The sequence below is a fragment of the Columba livia genome, chromosome 2, assembly GCF_036013475.1.
Source record: "Columba livia isolate bColLiv1 breed racing homer chromosome 2, bColLiv1.pat.W.v2, whole genome shotgun sequence".
NCBI lineage: Eukaryota > Metazoa > Chordata > Aves > Columbiformes > Columbidae > Columba > Columba livia.
Genome location: NC_088603.1, coordinates 56643682 through 56671223, shown reverse-complemented (window position 1 = coordinate 56671223; position 27542 = coordinate 56643682). Strand labels below are relative to the sequence as shown.

General features: G+C 43.4%; 1 protein-coding gene across 5 annotated transcripts in view; it reads right to left on the bottom strand.

Moving 5' to 3' along the window:
- HECW1 (HECT, C2 and WW domain containing E3 ubiquitin protein ligase 1) overlaps positions 1-24370 on the bottom strand; it is a 272737-nt gene extending 248367 nt beyond the window's left edge. For 3 of the 5 annotated variants that reach the window (XR_010470205.1, XM_021293020.2, XM_021293024.2), the window contains exon 1: positions 24084-24364. Coding sequence is in view for 3 of the 5 variants with exons in the window: in XM_021293020.2 (XP_021148695.2) it covers positions 24084-24113 (30 nt within the window). In the remaining 2 variants the exon portion in view is untranslated. Of the gene's footprint in view, positions 1-24083 lie in introns of all 5 variants that reach the window. The other 2 variants (XM_021293021.2, XM_065052088.1) reach the window with 2 other exon arrangements.
- Positions 24371-27542: the final 3172 nt, after the last annotated feature.

Below are 27542 nucleotides of genomic sequence, written 5' to 3'. Positions count from 1 at the left end.
CCATTATCTTGAGAAAGAAGTAACCTTAACTGTTTCCAAGAGCATCAGCCTCTTGTAGTTACCTTACTTTGTGGTTTAGAAAAGCATCTAATGAGAAAAAAAGAGACGTCAACCACAGGCTTAAACATTTTTTTTTAATTCAGGCCAAAGGAAGTAGGCTTTATACATTGCTTTTTATACACATCTATCTTAGATGGCTGTAATTCTCCAATTCTCTAGTGCCCACAGCCTTCTTCCAGGGACTGAACAGGGAGCCTGAAAGCAGCTTGTCACATCACCTACAGGAACTTAATTACGTCCTCAACTTTGGCCCCTCTGTCAAATTCAAATAATCCCATCAATGGGCGCAAAAACTATGGCAGAGAGATGACAGGAGATGATAGGAGACATCAAGAGAACAGAGGATTGTTATTCCGTAAGCCTTATTTCCTTCCTAAACCAGGCTAAAGAAGTATCTTGGGACAAAAGACTTGTGACAGCACCTACTCTTGTTCAGGAATGCAGCTGGGTAGCACAGTAATTATGGAATGGAGAATTCAGGCGATTTTTTTTAAGTGATGTGCTTACCCTGGAGCAAAAGCTTTAAAAGGACAAATTGCAAGAAGTCATTATCTCAGCCAACCTCTTTCCATGCTTCCTCCCTTCCCCTCCTTTTTAATTTTAACCTTGATCAGAGCCTGCTCCAACAGTCTGGCTTCTCCTTTTGTTTGACACTGTAGTAAAGTTGTAGGGTTGTTTGTGAAATATGTTGTCATGGAAACTAATGTGTGCTGCCATGGAGATCATGTCAGATCCAACCTCACATCTTCAACGCGGACTCAAGAAAGGAGGAAGAGAAGGCCAGGGAGGAGAAATTCTTCCTTGAAAAAACAAATGTTTTGAAATATTAGCAAATCTAACAAGAGAAGTGGCAAAAATTGAGCTCAGTCTTAAGACATCAACATTTACTAACAATTCACACAATGTTTTCCGACATGTCACTTATTTTAACAATGTTCTCAGAATTGGTGTAAAGGGCTCCAAATTGTTGAACAACCTTATGTGAAAAATCTAAAATTATTTTTTAGGCTATCTAGATATCAAAAAACCTTGCTCAATGATTTTTCCAAGTCAAATAACTCCAAAAAGCACAGAAGTAAGGAAAAAAAACCCGTTATTTACTGTAAAATCTGCATAAAATCCATGTGGTTTAATAAGAAAAATAAATCAAACAATGATCCATGACATGCATATATGGTCAGATTAAGACCTTTATTAGAGAGACTAAGGAACTGAAATTCTTTCTAAATAAAATAAATAAAATAAATAAAATAAATAAAATAAGTATCTGGACGTACTTTTAAAGTGAATGGTGGATACAAAAAACTTGCATTAATTTCCCTGCACTTCAAAACTCTGATACTGATTTTTCCTGCATTCTTTAAATGAAAAGAAGGAGAAGCTGTAACTAAAAGGCACCACTAAACTACTTTAAGGACTTATGAGGTATCTCAAATCATCCCAGTAGCCAACACAAACTCAGTTTTAGCCCATTCAAATTAATTTTAAGCAGAGTCTCTTTAATCAGTGTGCATAGTCTTCTTGCTTCAAAATTAAAGATATGTCTAAATCTTGGCCAGATCAGGGACAAAGTAAGTTCGTTGGTTCATGAAACAACCTGAATCATTGACAATAAAATCTCTGAATAAGGAAACATAAATTAATGTTTAAAGCCCCACCACGATGAGCAATCCCTTCCTGAATTCATGCTAAATCTTGTCAAATAAAATATCCATTAAGTTTTATGCAAGATATATTGCATCTCCTAATCCTATCAGTTCTCCACACTTGATGGCTCTGTAGCCAAGCAGCGACAATTTGCAGCCACCTATAACTCACAGCCACACGTTTTCTGTATTTTATAAATGCGTTTCAGTGAAGACTATGACTAAATATTTAAAATTCAACCAGTTAATTTTCTCTGGAAGAAATGCAAGCGAACATTAAAAACATGAAGAGACACGTCCTCTTCCTTGAGCTGATACACTTCAGAAAGAAAGAGTTAAACTCTTGACAAAATATTTACAGCTGAGAAAACTTTGCAGATCCATCAGTCCAAAGGCTTTGTCAGAGAAAAGCACTACAGATATCCAAGTGCCTGAAAGCCATCCTGCTCTAACTCCACACAGGCTGCAGAGACTCTTCTCTACAATCTTTAGAGATCTACATGTTTTCTTGTATACAGAGGGTATTCCAAAGTGCACTTCACAAAACTAATAATCAACACTTCTATACTTACAGTGTTAACATGCAGGCAGAAAATCTGCCTTCCATCTGATCGATCAAGTTGTGAGGCAAGTAAAACTATTTTCACAGTTCCAGAAAGAAACACAACTGAATAAGGCGGCTAAGCTGTACAAAAAGAGAAGCTTTCCACAACTACATAGCAATAAAGTAATTTTCAGTAAATAAAGTGTATTATAGATGGAATATCATTCAGTAAATCAAGTATATTTTAGACAAGAATAAATCTTAGGATTGATAGATTCAGCTCATGAAAAAGTCTTTAAAAAATACACCTTAAAAATGGATTCATATCCTTCAGTGCCCCTGCTCTCTGAAAACAGGTGGGATCTAACACCCACCTTGATGAGGACAGGTCAAAGCCCTGCATAATATCCATACAATGAAGACCTGATTCGGCGAGATACTATTACTTTTATAGTTTCTTTTTCACACATCGACTTTCTCTCTATAAAGAGGTATTGAGAAAACACTTTGATACTTCTCATCCATGAAAGTTTTTCCCCTACACACAGCAGGGGAAAAAGCAGATCGGAAAAATACAGTGATTTCATTTTACCCATACCATGACTAAAATAAAGTTTATGCTACATATCAGATCCCACTTTCTCTCTATCTCATTCATTTGGCTACAAATATATGAGGGATCAGAGGGACAAAAAGAGATTCTGTTTATCTGCAGAATCAGTGTTTCTTCTACTTGGGTGCAACCTAAATAAATATAGAAAAGTGTTCCAGGTAATAGTACCAAGTACTCTTTTCTAACTGGCAACTGCTGCACAGATCATAGGGCCAGCTGACATGCTATGCACTTGGACAGTTTATTTAGTTCCTGGATCTTGAAATTGTCCCTAAGAAAAAAAAAAAAATCTGTTTGTTTCTTTGTTTTAATTCCCTTCATATTGAATTTGTACAGTCTTACTGTTTAGACTTTAGGAGGGCTCAGGATTTACCAGATACTTCTCCAGAACACAGGGGTAAACACATACCCTTACCCAGAGACTGCAAAGTCTAGACAAAGAAAAGACTATAATCCCTCTCTGGCAGGTGTTCACCCCGGTGAGAGATCCCAAGAGCTCTTTGAGTGGGCCAAATCCAAAAAGAGCATCAAGGAACTGGGCACAGGAAGTAACAAGAAACAGATTCATCAAGAACAAATCACCTCAAACCAATTTAATATTCTTCTGCAGCAAAGTAACAGGTTTTGTGGCTCAGAAGAAAGCATGAATACTTTCTAATTTAACTTTAAATAAGGATTTTCATATAGTCTCACACAACATTATTTTAAGAAACTTTGGAAACCATGATCTAGGTAAAGTTAATTCAGGTTGGATGGAAAACTTGGAGACCTATATCCAGCAGTTATCCCTGGTTTACATGAGCAGACAGCACATAGCTGGATGAATTCTGTGGGCTAGTCCTGTGCTGTCTTTAATTGGAGGACAGGAAAGAGTCAAATTATTAAATCCATAGACCAAGTAGAACCAAGGAAGACCACAAATGTGAAGGATGGGATTTAAACCAAGTATTACTGTGACAAACGGGACAAATTGGGGAAGGAAAAAAAAAAAGAAAAAAAAAAAGGGGGAAAAAAAATAAATGCAAAGCTGTACACATAGGCAGAAATAACTGCATAAATACAGTAAAGGGAACTTCTGGCCAGGTAAGAGTCCTCAGAGATAATCCATTGGTAAGAGGGGGTGACACTCTGAACAGGAGTCAGAGTCAAGCTAATGAGCACAAGACAAGCAGGCTGGAACAGAGAAACAGCACTGTGTCCCACATAACACATGGAGTTATCCTGCCACTCGACTAAGCATCAGCAAAGCTTCAGCTGCAGTACTACATCCTTGCCTGGGTGCTGCATTTGAAGAAAAAGATGAGCCAACTGGAGCAAGTCCAGAGAAGAGCCAGAGGAAAGAGCAAAACTCAAGAAAACACAAATCAGAGAGACATCAACTTAGTTGGGATTGGTTAACGAAAATGTGGAAAAAAGACAGGAGATGGAGTGGGAAGAATGGTGCAAGTGACATAGTTTAGTATTTAAGACACTACTGCAAAGAGGAAAGAATATTTTCTCTCGTAGCCACAGTGGATGGGCCTGATTACACCACAGCTTAGGCATTACAAAAAACCTACTGACAATGAAGAGCAGCACAGGTACACGCTTCACCGGGAGCCTGTGGACTGTCCATCCTGAGCAGCCTTTGAGAGTAGCTACACAAGCTCCTGGTGAGCGCTGCGGGTATCGTTGCTGCTACAGCTCACTTCCAGTTCTGCATTTCTATGCCCTCCCAGAACAGACATAGCAAGCAGTCACTTGTGCTTTATAAAACTTATTCCCCCACAGCAGCACTGGTAAGGACTCATCTATAGGCACTACATTTCAGAAAAAGACAGCCAAAAGAAGGGCACAATAGGAATGAGCACGGGAAAGGGAAAGGGAAAAGCTTATTAGTTGAGTTATGTTTTAAACCCACATAAGATGAAGCAGGTCTGTAAAAATCACTATTACTTTGCAGGAAAAGACAGTGGGAGAAGTAGTGTATGTATAAGCAAAATTTTTATTCCTCTTGCATAAGGGATGGCTTAGAAATGATCAGTACTCTATTTTATCTAGTAGCTACTCTAAATCTCACTTCTAACTGAAAGATAAATAAATAAAAGCCAAGTAAAATGACTGCTTGTGATGAGAATGTCTTTTTTGCAATTGAGGAATTACATATGGCAAAGTAAATGAATGTGGGGGTGTGTTTATTTTTTTTTTCAACTAGCATTTACTATTATTTGCATAGTTTTAGTAAGATTTGCAGAAGGTTGTGGGACACAACAAGGTATGACAGTTGCTCTAATTTCTTGTCAAATTCTATTTTCATCCGCAACAAAAGACAGATGGGACAAAAGCAACGACAGGTACCCTCTTCGCCACGCTAGGAGGGGGAGAAAAATTGCTCGCACAAGCCATCCATTAGTTTAATGCAAAAGAGATTATGGAAGCAGTAGTCACTCAAGAGTAAAGAGATAAGTGATGTTCTTACCAGCCATTAGGCTAATGGTGAGAGCAAGGGAATGCCTGCGTAATTGCCAGAGACGCAGATGAGAGAGACCTCTGGGGATCCAGGCAGAGCACAGGGCACCAGAGAAACTGCTCGGCCCCAGCACAGCGATGACTGCTGACTTACAAAGTCACATGTGTTATTAGAGGCATCAGACCCATCCTTGCAGCCTTTATCTGTTAAATGTCATTCTCTGGTTTGTTCAAGACCCCATGAATCAAATGTATTTCAAAAGCATTGCCTAGGGGAACAAAGGGTCAAACGTTAGGTTCCCTACATTCCCCCCCTTCTCAGCTCATACACTCTTTCCATGGAGTTTCCCAATTTGAACCTCAGCTGTGAATCAGGAAACAATCCTCACCTGCAGAGGCAGGAGCAGAACCTGGATGTACTCCCCTCAATGCACAGCTCAGATTTACAAAACCCAGTCACGCCGAGGGAGGAAGCAAGCTCCTTCCTTTTCAAGCCTCTAGTAAACCTGGGGCAACATGAGCCCAAGAGAAACAACTTTTGCTGCTTTCTTAACATCTGCCATCACACAGAGGTATCCCACCCTTCCGCTGATCTTTTGGCAACCAGTTAACTACCTTTGCACCTCCCAGGTTCAGTCAGCGCAAAACTGCTTCTGGCCAACACACATGAAAAATTAACCCCATCAATTTAAAGCGACACAAACGTGCTGCAATCTTAGTGAACTTACCCACTCCAGGCACACCTTCACGTCAGGTTTGTGCGGCTATTGAGCAGTACTCTTCAGCTGACGCCACACACCAGACAGCAGCTCCCATGCAGTCAGCGAAGGCCAGGAACAGTTGTTATCTCTGACCCACAGGCAACTCATGAATACGAAGGCTGAGCAAGGGCTGAGCAGACACCCACACATGGCCACATGCCATGACCAGCCCTGATTACAGAATCACACTATATTAGGGATTGGAGGAGACCTCAAAAGATCATCTAGACCAATCTCCCTGCCGGAGCAGGAACACCTAGATGAGGGTACACAGGAAGGTATCCAGGTGGGTTTTAAATGTCTCCAGAGAAGGAGACTCCACAACCTCCCTGGGCAGCCTGTTCCAGTGTATGTCACCCTCACTATGAAGAAGTTTCTTCTCATATTTAAGCGAAACCTCCTGTGTTCCAGTTTATACCTATTGCCCCTTGTCCTGTCATTGATTGTCACCGAGAAGAGCCTGGCTCCATCCTCATGACACTCACCCTTTACATATTTATAAACATAAATGAGGTCACCCCTCAGTCTCCTCTTCTCCAAACTAAAGAGACCCAGCTCCCTCAGCCTTTCCTCATAAGGCAGATGCTCCACTCCCTTAATCATCTGATCCCCAGAACCTGCAAGCCACTTCACAGACTAGATGTGCTCCCTGAAGCACTGAATTTAAAAAGACAACCTTGATCAATCAGGTAATTAAACATCACTTTAAGCCACTCTGAGCATATCTCACAGGCTTAGTACACTGTAGAAGCTCTTACTGATGGATAGACACTGCTAACAAATCTCTCTCTAATTTGTTGGCTTTTTGGCAGTCCACAATGGGTCACTCAATGCGATTTCATTTTCTTAATTAAATCTTGCCTGAGGTATCATCATAGGGTATTATTTCCCTTTGATTCCTTTATTTAATATTTCAGAGCAGAGACAGGCTCACCCTGCTCTCCCTTGATTAACCCTCAAAGATGAGAGGATTTTTCTTAAGTGAATAACATTCACATTGGTTAAATAAACATAAAAAGGCCACATAAGAAGGCTTAGGATACCGTAGAGGAAAAAGTAAAGCATAGCAAGTTTAAAACAAAAAATAAAAAAGGTTGTTTCTTGCTATCTCAAACTTTACTGAGCAGAGTTTGTTTGCAAAAAGGAGAGAAGAGCACCCAAATTTAACTGCCTTCCAGTGAAGCAACACTTTTGTGAGTTCAATAAAAACTGATACTTATCCTCATGTACATAGTACCTGTAGTCACAGGGTCAAGAAAAAAAAACAAAACAGACAACTCAACTTTCCTTTCCAGAAACAAATCTCCAACCAGTGTGTACTGCAAGTCTTCAAATCACGAACCCTGTAAGCACCCCATTCCCATAAGAGAAACATTCCAAACCAGAAGCCTTGAAAACTCCTACATTAGCAGGGAGTCCAACTCCTGATTTTTCAGTACTTAACGGACAGAAATATTGGCTGGATATGTGATTATCCTTCATACTTTTGTTCTAAATAGTTATGTGCTGGTGATTATGAGTCAACCATTACTGCTTGTGACACCTTCCACTGAACATAATGAGATGCAACCCCTCTGTTAAAGCAAAACTAAACTCTCCAGGAAGAGAGATAAGAACAATATTAGCAACACACGCTTCAAGAAAACGCTAATATGAATTAGCACAGAAATAATGTCCAGTAATTCCCATCCTCTGTTGCCACACACAACCCTGTAGTAGATATAAGGTGATATTTACACTATACAATCCTAGCTGTTTGCTGAAGTTTGCATAGAGGCTCTCTCTCAATAGCACCATTGCCACAGGAAAACCCAAATTACCTTAAAATAAAAACTGGTTCATCCCAAGCCCGTCTCTCTACTACAGAAAGTCCAGCTATTCCACTGACACAAGAGGGCTCAATTCTAGACAGCTAAAGTAAGGTGAGATACATGTAATAAAACAGAGAGAGAAAGATCCTCAGAACATTCACCAAAAAGGACGGGATCCCTCAACTGCCTCTAGCAGGCACAATGATTCCAATAAGCAATATGTACATGAAAATCCCAAGCCAAACTCATTGAGGTCTTCTGCACTTTAAAGCAGGGGTGTCAAACTCATTTTCACCGGGGCCCACATCAGCCTCACAGTTGCCTTCAAAAGGCCGAATTTAATTTTAGGACTGTATAAATGTAACTACTCCCGCTTTAGAAGATTTAAATATCAGATCATCTACTAATAAGGCAAAATAAAAAATACTCAAAACATTAGAAACAATTGTCACACAAATTGCTAGGATTAGACACAATTTTGTGAAATGCAAGGTACAGCGCTGAGCTATAAATCATCCAGTCAGTGTGTCTGTACACCAAAAACCTAATAACCTTATATAGATGAGATAAATACAGAACAGCAGTTCACAGATATTATTGCAGTAGCCATTTTGTAGTTGTAAATATTTGGGAAGGATCTGAAGGAATAAAGTAATAAACAGCTCAGGCAGTCTCTTTACCACTGGCTCAGTGAGTACAGTAGCATGAACAGAGTTGCCAAACCAATGGCAGAAACAAAGGACTTCAGTCATGTTAATTATCTCAGAAGAGAAGGGACAGAAGGCATGAGAACCTGTATTTAAGAATCGGCAGTATTCAGCAGATCCAGGATGATAAAAAGATAAATAGACAAAAAATTGACCTGGGATTCAAATAAAATGAACAGAGGAGAAAAAGGCCCTCACAGCAAAAATTTAATTTGCAGAAAGCTGATGCGGTAGAGACTACAGCAGAAAAGTATAAAAATTACCAAGTCATGGGCAGAGATTTTTTGTGAGAGAGATGAACAAAAAATTACATTCAACAATAACATGAGAACAAAGTTGAATTTGGTCTAATAAAAAAAATCAAAGACTAAGTCCATGACCAAAATATGGGTGGCAGGATGAGAAAAAGGAGGGAAAGGGGTTGCATACAAGAAACTGAGCTAGATCCAGATGAAACAGTAGTGAAACAGGACCGCTACAAGAGATGCAGAACTGCACATTAGGGGGCTGGAGTTAGAGGAGAATTACTTTGGGAGTTAATGCAAAAGGAGTATCTGAAAAATAGTAGTGCCTAGAATAACCATAATTAATCGGGAGAGGAAGGGTAAGCAGGTACCGAAGATGAAGGCAGGGTAGAAGACTAAGAGAAGATTCAGGGAAGGATAAAAGACAACAGAGGGAAGATATAACAGAGGTTCACAGACTTGTGAGAGGAAAGAAAACAGAAAAAAGGGAGGCATTAAGAGAAGGCTCTAGGAGTCAGGTTCACAACATACTAAAGGTGGTGGTTCTTAATGGAATGGATAGCTGAGCTGTGAAATTAATTTTCAAATTACAGTAAGAGTGTAGACAGGTTCAAAGGAAAGCAGGAAAGATTTCATGGAGCAGGTCTCTGTTGAAGGGTACTAAATGGACAGAAACACAGTCAGTTAAGAAAGTTCCTGAGCAGAAAATGGTTGGAGTGGGGCCAGCAGTGTGCCCAGGTGGCCAAAAAAGCCAACAGCATCCTGGCTTGTATCAGGAATAGTGTGGCCAGCAGGACTAGGGAAGCAATCGTGCTACTGTACTCAGTGCTGGTGAGGACCCACCTTGAATCCTGTGTTCAGTTTTGGGCCTCTCAGTACAAGAAAGACATTGAGGTACTAAAGAGAGTCCAGAGAAGGGTGGCAAGGCTGGTGAGGGGCCTGGAGAACAAGTCAGATGAGGAGCAGCTGAGGGAACTGGGGCTGTTTAGACTGGAGAAAAGGAGGCTGAGGGGAGACCTTATCTCTGTCTACAGCTACCTGAAAGGAGGTTGTAGCATGGAGGGTGTTGGTCTCTTCTCCCAAGTAGCAAGTGATAGGACAAGAGGAAATGGCCTCAAGTTGCACCAGGGCAGGTTTAGATCGGATATTAGGAAACATTTCTTCATGGAAAGGGTTGTCAGGCATTGGAACAGGCTGCCCAGGGAAGTGGTGGAGTCACCATCCCTGGAGGTGTTCAAAAGGCCTTTAGACAAGGTCCTTAAGGACATGATTTAGTGCTAGAGTTAGGTTAGGTTATGGTTGAACTCTCTGATCCTGAGGGTGTCTTCCAACTCAAATGATTCTGTGATGCTAAAGAAATAATATGAAACCATCATTTTCTCATGGCACACAAAAACCTTTGCCCAAACAATACCTCCATTGCCTTGGTTTCTTGGTAAGTCTAAACCAAAAATTTTTACCCTCTTCACAAGGGTTCACAGTTCACCCAGCTGACTACTGTCACAAACACTTTAAGCCAGCAAAACTAAGACATTCACAAGGAGAAACACCTTGCCTTCCTCCCACTCCTCATTCCCAGCCTTTGCTGGGTGTTTGCTTGCATTGCCATAAGCCTTCACAAAACCCCCATCTGGGTTAAAACCACATGGCATAAAACAATAGGTTTCTTCTAACTTGGGCCATTTCCCTGACGCAGCTCTCCATGCAGCCACACAAATGCACGTCCTGACCCAAGGAAGTGACTAACATGCAGGAAAGAGTGGCTAGAAAAGCAGAAGGATTCACTGGGATTATTTAGCCTGCAGAAGAAAAGCCTCAGAGGGAATCTTATCTATTTGCATAAATAGCTGGTGGGATAGAGTGAGGCCCTTCTCAGTGGTCTCCAGTGACAGGACCAGAGGCAATGGGCACAAGCCAAAAACCAGAAAATTCCCTTTAAGAAAAAATACTTTTTTTTTTTTTTTGTAAACTGTGAGGCCTGAAGAATGCAGCTACATAAATAACTGAATGGCAGATATGACGTGACATTTCTATGAGGGGGTTCACATCCCTGCTAGAAGAGCATTTAAGGTCTGAATATTTAGGGACCATAAACTGAAAATGGCTAAGCATTCCTGGCAGGGCATAACAAGGATCTCTGAAAGATTCCCATTTTCATCCATGGACATGTTTTTCATATATACTTGGCTATCTACACTCAACCTATAAAAGCATTTAGCACAGTGATAAAGTTTCTGCCATTTCTCTTTTTCCTTATTCATGTGCAGACAAAAAAAGTTTGACACCTCCAAGTTTTTCCCAGATGACAGAGCACTTCAAGACTAGTTCTGCCTCTGGCTATGGGAATGCCCGGAGCCAGGGAACCAGTGACACGTCAGGGACCTCATCCAGCCCACCAGCCAGCAGAAGGGGTGCAGGGCCAAGGGAAGACTGAAAGGGATCCGTATATGCAGGATGCTGGGCAAGTGCTAGTAAACAAGCACCAAAAAATCAGGGAACTAAACAGAATGAGTAATAGTCTCAGTATAATAAAAAAATCCATTAACCTTCTCTTTTGTCATCTTACTTAGCAGATGACAAAGCTGCTATGTTATTGCTGCACAGTGTGCTCTGAACGGGGAACTGCTCAGTTGTCAAACAAACGCGTTGTTGAGTGTTCACACCAAGAAAAACTCATTTTCCACATCCACATTTCAACAGACTAAGCAGCTGAAGGATGGTCTTCAATATACCGGAGCGACCCACAGGCAAAGGGTAGAAAAAGGTCTCTGCAGGAACAAGACAGATCACCACAAAAGCAGAGAAAGAAAAAGCCGTTTAAATGGTAAGACTTTCATTGAAGCCATCATTTTTCTGTCCATTGCACCAACACTTGGTTCGACTGGCACAAGAGAAGTAAAGCCAAAACAGGACGTTTCTTTCCTTGATGAAGGCCACTTTTGAACAACCTGCTGAACAGAGTTTGCCTTTGCTGTACCCTAAGTAAGAGAGCTCAGCTGTGCCAAAGCACAGGCCTTTTTTGCAACCAAAAATAAGAAGGTCCCAGCACCACTGAAACCAGAAGGGCCTAAAACAGTAGCCCTATGCCTGGTTTGCACCAGCTTAGGCTGGAAGCTCAAACATTTTACAGGCTTGCTACTGAGAGATCAGACATATTAGCCTCCAATGGCTATAAAAAAGGTGTTTGTGAAGTTAAAGGAAATACAGATAATGAGAAGGAAAAAAAATCGCTCCCAGCAGCCTCAGGGGGGGAAAAAAAAAAGTAAAATAAAATTAAATTAAATTTTAAAAAATAAAATAATTTTTTTTAAAAAAAAAAAAGAACCTTGCTAAAATACTTGCTAAAATAACTTTAGTATCCACACTTGAAAAATTTAATTAAAAAAGGGAGCAGGAATCCCATCCAAGGTGATCTTGTCAAGCCAAAAAGCAAGCGTTTATGGGGAAGGAGGTCCCTTACTGACATGCTTTTGTTTTCCAGTGTGTGTTACAAACCTGCAAGCTGAAAGTCTGTGAACCTTTCCACAGTTATTTTAAGACCTCACAGGCCAAATGCATCCCTAGTGCAAGATCAGTGATTTAATGAACTTGATGTAGCAGTGAGATCAGCCCCAGGCTTCCACGAAGTAAATACAATAGTACAACACTATGATGACGATGTGCACTGGAGACAGGAGGTAGTTTTCAAGAAACAACTGTGTGAAGCAGAGTAGGTCAGGCCTCATTTTCTACACAGTGGGAAATGGAAGAATTTTGAAGTTTTCCTTAAAGCTAAAGAATAACAGCAACAACAACCACCACCTTGCCACGCCTCCATCTCTGATCTCTTCCAACTGGATCTGATCACTAAACAAGGCTGCAGGGCCCCATGTCCTCTGAACAGCTGCCAGCTGCAATACAAACACATTCTCATGAGGAACATTTTGATTCTGTTTAAAACAGCCTTATCTTTTTGATAGAAAACTGTTCCACTGGCAAATTTTCATGCAGCTCCACTATTTAATATGCCTCGCCTCCTCCCACACTTCCATGCACCAGAACTACTTCAAGAATATAATTACGCTGCATGTTTGCAGTGCACTGGATTGCTCCTACCAGGTCACCTGTCTTTGCTGGGAGCGAGAGACTCCAAGAAAAGGAGTCATCAATGTGAGAGTGTTTAAATGTCCGTACAAAAATGGCATACGTATTCTCCAAAAAAGTACATGGTTTTGTTTGTTTTTTTTTTTTAAGAGAGGCTTGGTAGCCTCAGGGTGGCTCACATGGCGACAAATTCAGCTCTTAACTCAAGTAGCCAGCTACTTGAAAATGAACGCCATAATTATACCACGAAACAATCTCGAGCAACAACTGAAGAAGTGCGGGTGACTTGTAGTGGGTCTCTAGTTTTCAGCAAACAATCCAGCAGTGCTGTGCAAATCCAAGTAATACTTGTGTCTCCGGCTCTTCCCTGTGACTCAGCAGGGCTGCTAAGGGCTTCTGAACCACACCTGAAGCTGGACCGGGAAGACAAGCCTGGCAGGACAGCACTGCAGGAACCCAAAGTGCACACAGCAAGAGGAGGAACGTTGCGCGTGGTTAGCGGGGTATATAGGAAACTCTGCTCAACAGCAAGCCTCTCTGGCCTAAAATGGGATTTTCCTCCAAAGCAATTACATAAAAATTGTTCTTTATTAGGCAGAAGCCCGGCTGCCTCCAGCATATCCAGAATTTGCTTGCTGACTGAAGCACAAAAAAGTTTGTTACGCCCTGGCTCCCTTTAAAACAAACAAACAAAAAAGAAACCAAAACAAACAAACAAACCCCACCAAAATTCAAACCCCTAAAAGGTCCAGGACAGAGCTAACTTTTTGATTCATTTATCATGAACTTCTGTGTCAACTCTGTTCCTGTGATGGAAATCCTCAACTTACATGAAGTCCAGCTGGGCCCTCTTTGGCTGCAAAGTCTCCCTCCTGCCCCAGCACCTATCAGAGACCATGAACACAGGATCAAGGGAAGGGATTATGGAAAGAAAGACAGAGGTTTGGCTCAGTAGTGCAGCTGTAAAACATTTTTCAGTAATCTTTCACCTACATCTTGTCACTCTTAAACCCAAGGAGGTGAGCCCAACAGCCTTCTTAGCTCGTATCCTAAGTCTTCCAAGGCTTGAATACCTGGTTACCACATACCTGTTATCAAAGCCCTAACTGAATTGTATTGGTTATGCTATGACATGTGAATTTGTATCTGAATGCTTTCATATTCACCATTAGCTACCAGGATTCAACTCAGAAAACTACTGCATGAAACAAGCCAAACAAACATGAAGATCCTCACTGGACACATCACTGAGGCATGGATAAAAACCGTTCAGAAAACTAAGACCAAACATAGACATTTTAGGCCAGATCAAAAGAACAGGACATCAGCGGGATTGATGGACTTAGTGTTCTGCTCTTGTGCATCCCAGAAACACCAGTCTTGACATCCCACTTGCATATAAAGCACATGAACCAGCCCTTGGCAAAAGCATCCAGGAACTCCCCCCTGTACCCATTAAATCAGACTTATCCTCCCTCTGGCTCTTTGGCTCAATGATTCTTCAAATCTTCTATGCAGAACACAATTACTTTGGCCAGATGGATGTAAATCATGCCCCACACACTCAGAGCAGCTCCCTGCCTCTTAGGCCACATTCCTGGAAAGTCACAGATCTAGGTTTAATCTAAATCAGGTGCAAGAGAAATAATAACACCCCTTCCTGGAGAGGGCAGTTCCTCCAACAGGCCCTACCCAACACACCAGCTTGGGGTATCTGCTTCTGAGGACCTCCCTCACTTCAGGCACATAAACCAGTTGCATGCAGCCAACTCCAGGTAATCTCTTACAACTCTTTTTGGTGCAGTGCTGCACAAAACATAGTTATAACATCCTGGATATAGGCTAGTAAGCTCCCAGTATGCCATGTAGACTTAGCAGCTTGGATTTTCATTTGCTTAAGGCCCTCTTACCACGTTTTATTTCAGTATGTGGGTGTCCCCTCTCACAGTCCCACAGGGATTATTTGGATTAGCAATACTGCATGTATAACCCTTTTGGTCCAGGTAACTAAAGGAGATGAAATGGGTTTTCAAGTGAGTTATTAGAAGGCTATCAAGTAAATTATCTCCTGTCCATCTCTCAGAGCTGTTATGAGGAGGTCACAAGTCAACCAAATACATTTATTCACAGTGACCCTTTCTGTGCTACTAGATGATACAGTGTTAAATCAGTGGAGGACTCCTCAAACATCCTATCCCACATCTTACCCTTGCTGAGCTAGCCTGGCAGCCCATCTAATGCAAACACTGAGCCTGCTACCACCACTTACGCACCGGCTTTCCTAAGGTGCGTTGTGTTTCTGAAGTCAGTGGGACTCCCCAAGCAAGTAACATCATGTAGGCACACACAGAGCTGGCAGAATTGGGTTGGGAAAAATAGGTCAAAACAGACATCTATTTAACTTGGAGTCCAAACCTCAGAATCATTTTTTACAAATAAATAATTTACACGCACGTGTATAAAATCCACATTTGATAACCGTTAGAAAGTCATTCTGATGTGAAATAGGCAATCAAGATATTTTACAGAAGCAGAGGCTCTGCCAGAAACATTTCTATTCCCACTCTCCAAACAGAGATTTAAACATAGAACCTCTCCCTCACAACCCTATATCCATTGTTTTTTCTGTAATTAAGCAACTTCTTCATGTACGATTCTTCGGGAAATTGTTTCTTACTCATTTCCTACTAGAGTCTTAGACATTTTTTGTTTGTTTTGTTTTTAAGGTGGTGAGGGTAGAGGGCTGAGACCTCTGCAGGAAGCCTGGCCTGGGTCACCACCCCAAGCTTCAAAAAGCCACCTTTGCAGGCAGGTCCAGGCAGACGTACAAAGACAGGAGAGAGGGCACAAGGGCAGTCTGCCCCTTTCAAGAAGTTCTGCAGCAGCTTCCTTGGGCTTGTTACGATCTTCCAAGGTGGACGAAACAGTAGAGCTGACACCTAGAAGTTAGCATGTGGTTCCAACAAGCAAAACGAGCAACTGATCCTCAGATCAGGTTTCTAGAAGGTGCTGTCTGCTTCCACCCTCCTCTAGAATCTACCTGTATCCAAACCTCAGCAGCAGAGCTGGCAAGTTCAACACACAGAAGCACAGAGATCATTTCACCACACCTTTGCTACAATTTTGATGAATTTCCTGCAGCCTGATTGCTTGTTATTTTGCTCCTATGTCTCAAACTTTTTCATTCCCTCCCCAGCAACTCTAAAATCTTTCTAACACCAGGTTTGTGAACTGCTTCAAGCACTTTAGGATAAGCAAGTACTCTGCACCTGCTCCTGGCTTTATACACAGTTGAGTGCAAAAGAGATATTTAAGAATTCAGACGCTTATAATTAGGTGATATAAGTTTTTAATTAGAAATGTCTTAATATATTTTCCCAAACAGACATTAAAGTTTTAGGCTACATTAGTCAGAGTTATTAACCCACATTTTATTTGTCTGAGACGTAAGACTGCATGGCCTTGGAACAGCTATCTGTGTAGCAAAGCACATTGGAAAGAACTGTACTTTGCAATCACCCAGTTCTTGCAGAGTGGGGATGTTAAAGTGGGAGAGGAGACTATCAAAACAAATGCAAACTCATGTGCAGAGAGAGGGCCTTTGAAAATCTGCAAAGAGGATGCTCTGAGAGTGACAGTTCTGAGGAGCATGAAGGAGTAACACAAAGCCAAATTTAAAGAGCGGGTAATGTTTTTACACCAGCACACAGTTTCTTGACCAACATACAAAATTCTGCCTTTAGTCGCATGGGATTTCTTTAATGAGAGCTTTGCTTATATAAAAAAAAAAAAAAATGGGTAACTTCCTTTCACACACAAGCCAAAATCCCTAAGGAATGTTAAGTGGAAACCAAAAAGAAGGTAAATCAGAGAACCTAACTCTTATAAGTCACCATAGTGATGGGTCTTGGAAAGCAGTTCTACCACAGGACCAGGTTGGAATCCTTTTCTAGCCTAAGAGGAGGAGAAAATACAGTTCAGTTCATTAGCCCTTAATACTTGGTCTGAGTAGTAACTCCTATGGTTGTTTTCGGCTTCAGCCTGCTCCTAGAGCAATGAGAAAGAAATGTCAGTGCTTCACATTGGCACAGCAAACAGCCAGCTTGCCTATGATACCAAGCTCTGTAAAAAAAAGAAGAAAAATCACAAAAGGGCAGACAGCACTGTCCATCAACCAAAGTTCCCAATAACTTTAGGAGGAACAGTGCTCATTTTTAGACTAAAAGTTTTGATTCAATAATACTTTATCTCAGCATTAGGTCTCTACTATGACTCAGGGTACGTATGTAGTATTTCTGAATCACGGTATTGACCTCACATTGACTACTGTTTGAGAGCATGGTATAGTCAAATTAAGCAACTTAAAAGTTCATGAAAAGATCTCACTCCCAATCTCTACACAGCTTCCACAGGCCTGTAACCAAGGCAGCAGACAACTTAATGTCTAATGGGCCTTTCATGAAATCTTGAATGGCATCATCTTGGAAACATGTGTTCTGGTTCCAAGATGAAACATTTCATCCACTTCTCCTCTCTTTTCATGTTAAGCATGTAGCAATGAAATCTTGCTATTTAAATCAACATGCTACTTCAGAGAGTAAATCTGTTGTCATCTTTGTCTTCAGGCAATCACACAGTCACACACCAAAAGTATATAATTTTTATATTAAAAATCCTAAGGCCTCTCCAACAGTTTGTTGGGTTTTTTTTTTTTTCTCTTTTTAACACACCATTAAGGACACTTGACAAATAACCCAACACTTGAAGGATGTTCTGCACTAGAAAGTGAATTCTAAGTTTAAATTTTCCTGAGGCTGCATTAAGATGTAAGCACAAGACTGTATCTCCTACATTAACAACACTATCAGTCTTGACAGGGCCCAGATTTCAAAGGAAAGCACCTAGCTGCCCAAGGACCAGCTTGGTACATTAGATGGCCCCATCTATCCCACTAGTTTGTCAAGCATGTGTAAGCATACCCACAGATACCCAGGCAGGTTCCCCCATGCATCCATTGTGTCCAGCTGGGAGAAGGACTGAAGATCAGATGGTTCATGAACAGGCAACAACAGCAACCTTACAACAACCACCTTGCAAAAGGCATCCAGCTCAAGCAAAGCTGGATGATCCCCAGCTTCACTGCTTCTTACCTAGCTTAGCAAGGTCTGTACGAAATAAAACGTACGTTCTGCCAAGGAAACAGTTTGGCAGGACAGTGTGTTTCAGGGAGGAAGAGAAGTCACAGCAACACTTAAGATCCAGAGAAGAGCTCCTTGACCTGTCTGCTCCACACAACCAGCACTCGGGCATCTCAGCAGTACACAGTAAAGAACAACTTGTTTAACCATCTTGTCAAGCATCCCCCCCCTCTCTTTCTTTCCTCTGTCCCTTGGGAAAAGCAGACAATTTCCTGCTCCACCTCTTCTGCTTACATGTTTGGGAGGGGTATCCATCGGTACTCCCCTCTGCAAAAAGTATGCAGCAGGTAGCACAACATCAGATCTTCCCAAGCTTGCAGGATGCCACCCTAAACTTTACACAGACGTGTGAAAGCACTTTGTTGGCACCAGAACAGCATACTCCTCCTTTCTCTAAAACAATAGGCCTCCTGACCCACGCATTTCAGGACCTGAGAAACCTGATTTGGTAATTGAAGGTGTACATGGAACACATTTTCCAATGGTATGGAAAACTTAATTATACCACATGACATTTTCATCCTGGTGCTCAAGAGCTCATTAACAAAACTGCTTTAAAAGGTGCTAATAGAAACAAATGCCTTTAACATCACAGACTTCCCAGATGACTCCTGCTATAGAGACAGATGACAAATCACTCTGTCAGTCATCTTTAAATTCCATATTGACTACATTGAAGCAATTACCCATTTATTTTTAGAGCATGTTCCATTTTAAACACAAGTGATTTTTTAAACACAAGTGATTCAGTCCAAGAGACATTCTATACTGCATCACTATTTCATGGGTTAACAATTCTCAGATTTAAATGGATTTTAATTCTGGGACAAACACTTGCATTTTTTTTTTTTCATTTGCCACTAGACATTGGTTGGGAATTTTAATTCAAGCTTCAAACCAAACAAATGTTGGTGTTCCACAAGCATCTGTAGAGAAATATAAAAATATCTGGGAAGTGTGAAAGAGCGAGCCTGTTTTGCTAAATGCATAAAATGAAACCTCAGCCAGGGTCTCAATAATAGCCTTCCTAACTGCTGCACACACGATCTCTCCCACAGACCTTCTGCTCTGCAGCACGGGAACGCTGCCTGCGCTGCTGCGTCCTCAGAGAACTTTGCAATACAATGGAGTGCAGCGATTCCCCACGGAGCACGACACTGATCATTTATTTCCATATTTCAAGCAAGAGCATCAGGGTTTCCCCCTTTTTTAAGGTCTAAAAGGGGCAGCTTGCTGTACTGCTCCCCACCTCCCCAGCCTCCAAGACATCTCAAGTTTTATCTGCATTGTAGGCGATGTTCTGGACAAAAAGATATGGGGCTGGGATCAAGGTTAGGCAGCTCCTAGCTCATGGAAAAGGAGGAGGAGATGATAAAGTGGAGAGGTTAAGAAAGGAGAATCTTGAGGATCTGAGGTTTCTGTTGCCGCTGCCACCACAGGAAGAGGACAAACAGGAGCTTCAACAGGTACTGCAGCAGGGGAGCCCCACTTCAGGCTCAGCTCTGTCCCTGCTCAACCCAACTCCTCCCTCTTTCCCAAACAAAAACAGGCTGTGGGCTCAGCCAGCCTCTTGCCCCTAGCAGTCTGCTGCCCATGACAACAGCCCATTTTGCCTGTACCTTGGACCAGTCTTACCAGTCCATGCTCTGGTGAACCCACAAACACCTGAGAGGAGGACATCATCATCTTGCCAAGGGGCAGTCCCAGCACTTGCTGGGAAGCCCTGTCTGAAGAACCTAAACCTCCTGCTTCAGAACTGATGATGGGATACCCTGGCCACGGCATAGCTGATCAAAAATTCCGTGACTGACTCATAGCTACCTAGCCACCATTCATTAACTGTAAAGAAAATGACCCTGGGCTCCCTACATCAAAGAACCTTGCCATTTCTTCTTAATTAATTCTAAGTATCTTGCTGGCCTCAAATCTCAGCTGGAAAACATCAGCTGGAGTAGGTGGCATCTCAGCCTGCCCTTTGCTGCTAGATGTACTTTTATTTTACCCATGTCACATGCCTCCTGCCCTCCTGACATTATCAGTATAAACCAAAATATTGCTGTGTTTTAGGACAAATGCATAAGTATTTAAGTTCTAGCCTGTTCTAGACTTTATTAGAATTAACGTTCATGATATCTAAGGCAAACAGAAATGTATTTCTAAGGAATTAAACCAAACTCCTGCAGTATTTGCCACTTAGCCATTGCAGAATCACAACAGCGCATGAAATGTTACAAGAGAAATGGGTAAAAAAAGCCTTAAACAGAAGCAAAACTGACTCATCTCCTTATTGCCAAAACTGAGAAAGCCGCCGAGCGTAAATAAACAGCAGACATCCTGAAGAAAAGGGGACATCACAATTCCTTTTCATGCTAATAGGCAGATACACAGACTGGTATGAGCAGGACCATCCTCCAGCTACTCCCGCAAGCTGATCCGAGGGAAAGAGCTGATGCCACAGTGACATTCCCAGCAGCACAGGTGCTGCTGGAGGCTGGGGAGCATCTCAGGTGCAGTGACTCCAAATCCACTGACAGTTCCTAGTTATATACGCGGGAAAGCTGTGACAGCTGCAGGGATAATCCACTCACAGAAACTACACATATATTTGGATACTAAATGAAACTGGTTTGAGTGATGTTCATAAAGGCATGCTGGCTCTAGGCTGGCAAGAATCCCCTCTACAGAACAGGAGGGAGAGTGAGCCAGAGCTCTTGTATAAGGCTCCAGCTCTGCTCCCTTGTCTCCAGAAGCCCACAGAGACTATAATATATGCATAATGAAGGCAGACCTTGCAGGTACCCCTAAGTTTGGAGGAAACTCAGTAGGTAAGACTTAGGACCACAGAGACACTTAGGGAGAACGGAAGTCATTGTGAAGACAAGTTGTGATGCCTGGCAAAATCCATTACCACAAACTAAAATACTTTGGAGTAATTGCTTTTCTAACATTTCTAAAAGCCCTTCTGTTTAAAATTTGCAACATATCTAAGTGGTGGGGTAATGAGGAGATCGCCTTGCAGGATACTTTTCAAAAGTAGCTTTCAGAGTTTAAACTACGGGGGCAATCTTAATGCCTGCATCCACAAGACAGATTTCCAACAACTTCAAAAAATAGGTAACCCAACCTCTTTGTCAGAACAGCTCTTGGCCCAACACCAACAATTCAACACTCACTCTCCTCACTTGAATCGTCCCCCACTATCCCACAACCACATCTTTTGCAGTATTTGAAAAAGCAGCTAATAACCTAAATTCCACTCATGCGATTTATTCAAGCAATTGCATTGCTTGTAAGAAGACATTCAAAAGGAGACAAGGAGAAGCATTTCATAGAATCACAGAATGTCCTGAGTTGGAAGGGACCCAACAAGGATCATCGAGTCCAACTCATGTCTCTGCTGCATCTGACAACTCCACAATTCACACCATGTGTCTGAGGATGTTGTCCAGTCTCTTCTTGAACACTGTCAGGCTTGGGGCTGTGACACCTCCCTGGGGAGCCTGTTCCAGTGCTCCACCACCCTCTGGGGGAAGAACCTTTTCCTAATGTCCAACCTAAACCTCCCCGGCACATCTTCCTGCCATTCCCTCGGGTTCTGTCATTGGTCACTAAAGAGAAGAGATCAGTGCCTGCCCCTCCTCCTCCCCTTGTGAGGAAGCTGTAGCTGCCATGAGGTCTCCCGTCTGTCTCCTCTTCTCCAGGCTGAACAAACCAAGTGACTTTAGCCACTCCTCATACGGCTTCCCCTCTAAACCCTTCACCAGCTTCTTGGCCGTCCTCTGCACCCTCTGCAGTAGCTTTATATCCTTTTTGAACTGTGGCACCCAAAACTGCACACAGTACCCAAGGTGATGCCACAAGAGTGCAGAGCAGAGTGGATTTTGCACTGCCTTGAATGAACGCTACTTAGCATCAGACGTAGCACGTGCGAAACTCCACAAAGCTTCACAGGGATTATCTCACAATTGCAAAAAATGCTAGATCGTGTGCCACTGAAACATGCACTTAAGTAACCAGTGTTAGCCCGTTATTTATTGGAATACAACAAATACCACGTTGTTTATTAGAATGCATTTAAAATACTGAGCATACGGATTTTGAATCAGTTCTTCGGGATGTTCTGAGTGCATGTCCACAGTTTGTTTTCAAATAAATCACTGCCACATTCAGATATTGATAGTTCCTGATAGAGTCATCGAGTGCATCAGTTCATGCTCTGGCCTGCTCTGGTTTCAAGCGAGTAAGCTGATGAGAAAGAGCTGACTGATGCCAAAAAGGTTAGGAGTCCAAAGCTCAGGTCACATTAAGTCAGCAACACATTAGCGTATGTATCACACCAGTGGTAGGACACACCATCCACAACCGACTCACACGCCACTCGCTCCTCACAAACACTGTCCATCTGACTAACCTCTCTTTGTTCTGAGCTAACTGCCCGCTCACCCTCCTGAAACAAAAAGTAAATAGTCCCAGCGTTTCCTCCATAAGGACGGATCCTCTTCCTCCCCCTTTCCCAGACTGAGACTGGATGAGTGGTGTTTGTTGACTAAGTGCACACTGCTTTTTACATCTGTTTCCAGCATGAAAATCAACATTGCACCTCTGCTGTCCAAATGGGTGTGCATCTCAGAGACAGACAGAAGTAGAGAGAGCAGCCAGGACACATACCATACTGCATTTCTTCATAAAACACACGTACTACATGGAGAAATGATAATCCCTTCTTAGTGGAAAATCCAAATTTTCAAAATGAATCCCCAGGCTAAAATGAATTACTGTAATAACTGCAATCCTCGCATGAGCACTAATCAGAAAGGCGCAGCTGACCACCTGCTATGTGGCACTGCTGGCGCAGCAGCACCCTGTCCCTAATTGCTGCCACCATCGGACAGGGCTAGCTGCCCCCACAAAATGAAACAGTACTGCTGGGAAATATGTGGACAGGAGCACAGCCTGACTGACTGTTGTACAATCTTACTACGCACTTCTGCTGAGTGCAGCATAAAAAGAAAAAAAAAAAAAGAAGCAGCAGGCACTACTGCAGCTCCAAACAGCAGGATGCAAAAAATCTAAACCCAGGCCAAGTAATTTCTTCTGCAACTATAGAGAAACACACAGGAAACGATGCAAGAGGCAACAAAATGAATTGTATGTGCCTGTGTCAGTACAAATCCATTATCTATGCAGGCTGCGAAATGAGAATAGCAGTATTTGACAATGCTACAGGCTGGGGCAATATTCTGAACATACTTATAAGTTATTCTATTTAATTGCCAAGGAAAAAATGCAGTTACATAATAACACAAGGTAATAACCAAAATATGAAATCACAAGATTGGCTTACAGCAGGGCAGGGAGAAAAAAAGGCAGTTTGAGCTTTAAATTTTGCTGCATTGTCAGGGAGCCAAGAACCAAATCTGGGGGCTTCTTCTTCTACAGGGAAGGGATGTAACCACCGAAAATTCAGCACGGGACTCTTCATCACCGCCTACGCGCATCCACATCCTCAAATGATGTCAATCTCTGCCGGCACATCGCTCATCACCATTCTACACTATTTGTTCGCTAGTGAAATTCAGCCGCCAGGCCGACAGCTAAGCCCGTAACCCACACCAGGGCCCATATGCTCCACGGAGAGCAACACCCCTCGGCCACCCCCCACCCGCAGAAGTGCCCACGGACACGGGGGGTCCCGCTGCCGCACAGCCCGGCCGGCCCCGAAGCACAAAGGCGGGCACCGCGCAGCCGGGCGCGGATGACAGCGCACACCCACGACCCGCCACCGCATCTCGCCCGCCGGGCGGGGGCTGCCGGCCCCGGGAAGGGCCTTTCACGGCGGCGAGGCCGCCGACAGCCCCATCCCGCCTCGCACTTCTCCGTCGGGAGGCAACACCGACCTCCTCCCGCTCCCCTCACCGATCTCCCCCCTCCCTCAAGCCGGGGCCGGGCGGCACCAGCCCCTCGTACCTGGACAATGCCGGCCTGGGCACAGCTCATGCTCCCCCGGCGAGGGCAGGTCTCACATCCCACACGTGCGGCTCAGGGCTCGCCGCCTGTCAGCCGGCAGGGAGGGAGGGAGGGAGGGAAGGGAGTACGGGGTGCCGGCGCGTCAGCCCCCGCAGAGCCTCACCATAGTCCAGCACCGGCTGATACGCCCGCAACGCCGCCGCGCTCCCGCCTCCTCCGCCCCGCCAGCCTCCTCCCACCCGGCCGCCTGTCGCTGGGTACCGGCCGCCTGGAGCCACCCACACACCGCGGCGGGCGCCCGGCAGCGCCGCCCGGCCCGGCCCGCCCCTCAGCGCGCCGCCTCACGCCCGACCCCCGCCTCCCGCCCGGCACGGCGGCGTCCCAGGCCGCCTGGGGACCGGCCGGCGGTTGCCTGTCGCCCGGCCGCCCGGAGCAGGCCGTGCCCCGCCGGCTTCCCCGGCCGCCGCGACCGCGCTCCTGCCAGGCGGGCGCGGACCGAGGCGCGACGCTGCCGCTCCCGCCCTCCCTTCAATCCATGCCCAGCACCCCGAGCTCTCCCTCAGCCGATCTCGCAGGGCCGCCGCTGTACACACACCCGCTCCCGGCAGGTGCCCACCCAGGGGCATCTACCCTGCTGCACATGGGCACGGAGGCAGAAAAATTAACCCGTTTTCTTTTTTGCTCTCTTCTTCAGGCCTGCAGCCCTCCCACCAACTCTCCATCAGCGCCCTAGTCTCTGGCGCGATCCTTAATTCCTTTTCTCTTGCACACACAGAAACAAAAGCTTGGGCAGCACTGCTGCCATGGGAGCTGTACCTCCTCCTCTGGGGGACACTCCAGCCTCTCCTGCACAGTGCTTTATGAACTGCACCCCTGGACAAAGACAGCTGCAGGACCACAGCTGGGAATAGGACAAGTTTCAAAAGACAGTCCAGGATCTAGGCATAGGTGCTAAACACTCCTTTCTCCCACAGGTCTTGCATTGGTTCTGTTCCTGGGCAAATCTGCTCACCATATCTCCGTTGAAGCTAATTTTGTCCCTAAAACCGTGTTTGCATCCTCCTCTCATACAAGTTTATTTGGAACTAAAGATGACTGTGCTTACTATGAGAGCAAGAGATATTTTTTATATGAATTTTCCTAATCAACACACTCTGAAATATTTTCTGAGACATTGTGGCCTATAACTTCCATTTGATCATCTCATTTCCTTTCTTAAAGAGGTGAAACAGGAGAAATTAGAACTTCGTATCAGCAGAAACCTCGGAAGAAAAATCTAATTGAATTTGGGAAGGAGAATGGCTTGATATTTTATTACATTAGTGAAAGAAGAAATACATCTACAACCAGAATTACCGGCATGCAATACCAGGGAGTAGGCTAGTTCCCTGTGCAGTCAGAATGGGAAGAAGGGAGTGCCCATCACACAGCCACATCAGTTCTTCCCCAGGAGCAAGGCAGACCAAAAGTCACACCAGGCCATGAAGGTCACACAAGCACATTTATGTGCATCTCAGGTCTGTGTGCAAACATACTCTTCTGCAGGGGTTTGAGAAATTCAGGTGATGTTTGAGTAAGCACACTGTCTCTCCCCGTCCAGTGAAGCCATCCAGTGATCACAGATTGCAGGAGATCATGCTAACAAATAACTACAACAGGCCCCCAGCCAGGTATGTGCCTCCTTGTTTTAAAGCTGTATATCAATGCTTGCACTGAAACTGCTCACAGTAGACATGTGCTTTTGCTCTTACACTTGGAGAGTCTAAATAATGAGGAATAAAATAAAGATGAGGGACGAGTCAGAGGCATGGAAAAGTGAAGTAGTTTGCCCAAAGATCACACAGCAAGTTGCTGGAAGAGAGCAAAGAACTGAACCAAACCTCCTTTCTCTTAATTCATTGTGTTTCCCCAACTCCTTCTGCTCAAATGGGTTACATCATGTATTAATCTCAGACATGCATCTCATCCTCAAAGGTGGACGCATACATTCATTCTACTAAAGACATTAATTTAGCTAAACCAGGAAAAATTGATAGATGCACATGCTCTAAAAAACAGTCTGAATTCAGCAGCTCAAACTCCAATCCTGATTCTGAGTTGCAGAGGCAACATTATGGGTGTGCAAGGAAGAACCAAAACCCTTATCAGCACATTTCAGGACCATGAGACTTCAAGCACAAGACGTTGCCATGTTGTGTGGAGCTGGGGAGAGGAACCCCTTTAAGGAGGACTGAGCATGTGCTTTCCTCTTTACTACCTACCAGCCCTGCTTTCCTTTCAGACTGAAAAGAACATCCTGAATCTCCTACAGGAGAAGGAAGTTGAAAGTTGTCCTCTGTTGGAATTCAACTAAAACCAGAGAGATCAAAATTAAGATCAAGAGGCAAAAATGCATACATATCTCCAGAAGATGTACATTCTAATATTGAGCAGAAGAAAAATGTGATAACTGACTCAGAAAATGAACCAGGCTTTGAAGAGGGTATTTTGCCTTCCTGTTCCTCAAAAGAAGCAAGTTATACATATAGGAAATAAGTGGTTTCCATTGTAACTTTGCATTTTACTGAAAAGAGAGTTGCATAATGCATAAGGAGCTTTAAAATTAGACTAAAGTTTGGCAATTCAGATGCCAATCTATATTATAAACAAACTTATGAATTTTGTACGCCTACCTATTGTAAACTCCCCAGCCTCCCACAGCCTAAGAAAAACAGCAAATTTTGCTGTCCCACAGGCATGTCAACAACTTCTGGTATCTTTTCAGCTAGAAGTTAAGGCATACTCATGCCTCAGGACAGGTCTACAGACAGCATAAGGTAAAGATGATTTGGGCAGCTGGTGACCAAGATGCATGCCTGTTTTACAGGGAATTTTACAGAGAATTTTGCAGAAGTTTGGCAGCCAGAAAGTAGTCCTGTGAAAAAGGGAAATGGGAGGGAAAAAAGAATTTGGCTTGAGGAGGGTGGAAAAAGATGAAGCAACAGTATTTTTCCCTACCAAATATTTCTGGGGGACATAGACCAACATTCTTGAGTTGGCATAGGACTGATTCCATTCCAGTCTGTCATTCTGGTGGCTCGCTCATGAGGAACTTCTACATTTTCATCCAGAAAAACAGACAAATATGGTGATGTTGTCATGTTATGACCAATTAAAAAAAAAAAAAAGGCCACATCAATGTCCTCCTCTGCAAGACTCTCGACTTGAGCTGATCTGGGTGATGATAGAAGGACTGAGTAAGACTTTCATAGGGTTTACTCATATCTTGCATTTGTAGGTGGCCAGGTGCAAACAGAACAACTTCCCCCAAAAGCATTTTTCTGAAAGAAGAAATAGTCGGCCTTTAAATCCTTTACTAGGCATGCTTCTGCCTTAAAGCTGTATAAAACCTGTGAGTAACCTGAAGCTGCTTAAGCTTTATATTGCCCTTTTAATCTGTCAAACATAGGAGTTCAGCCA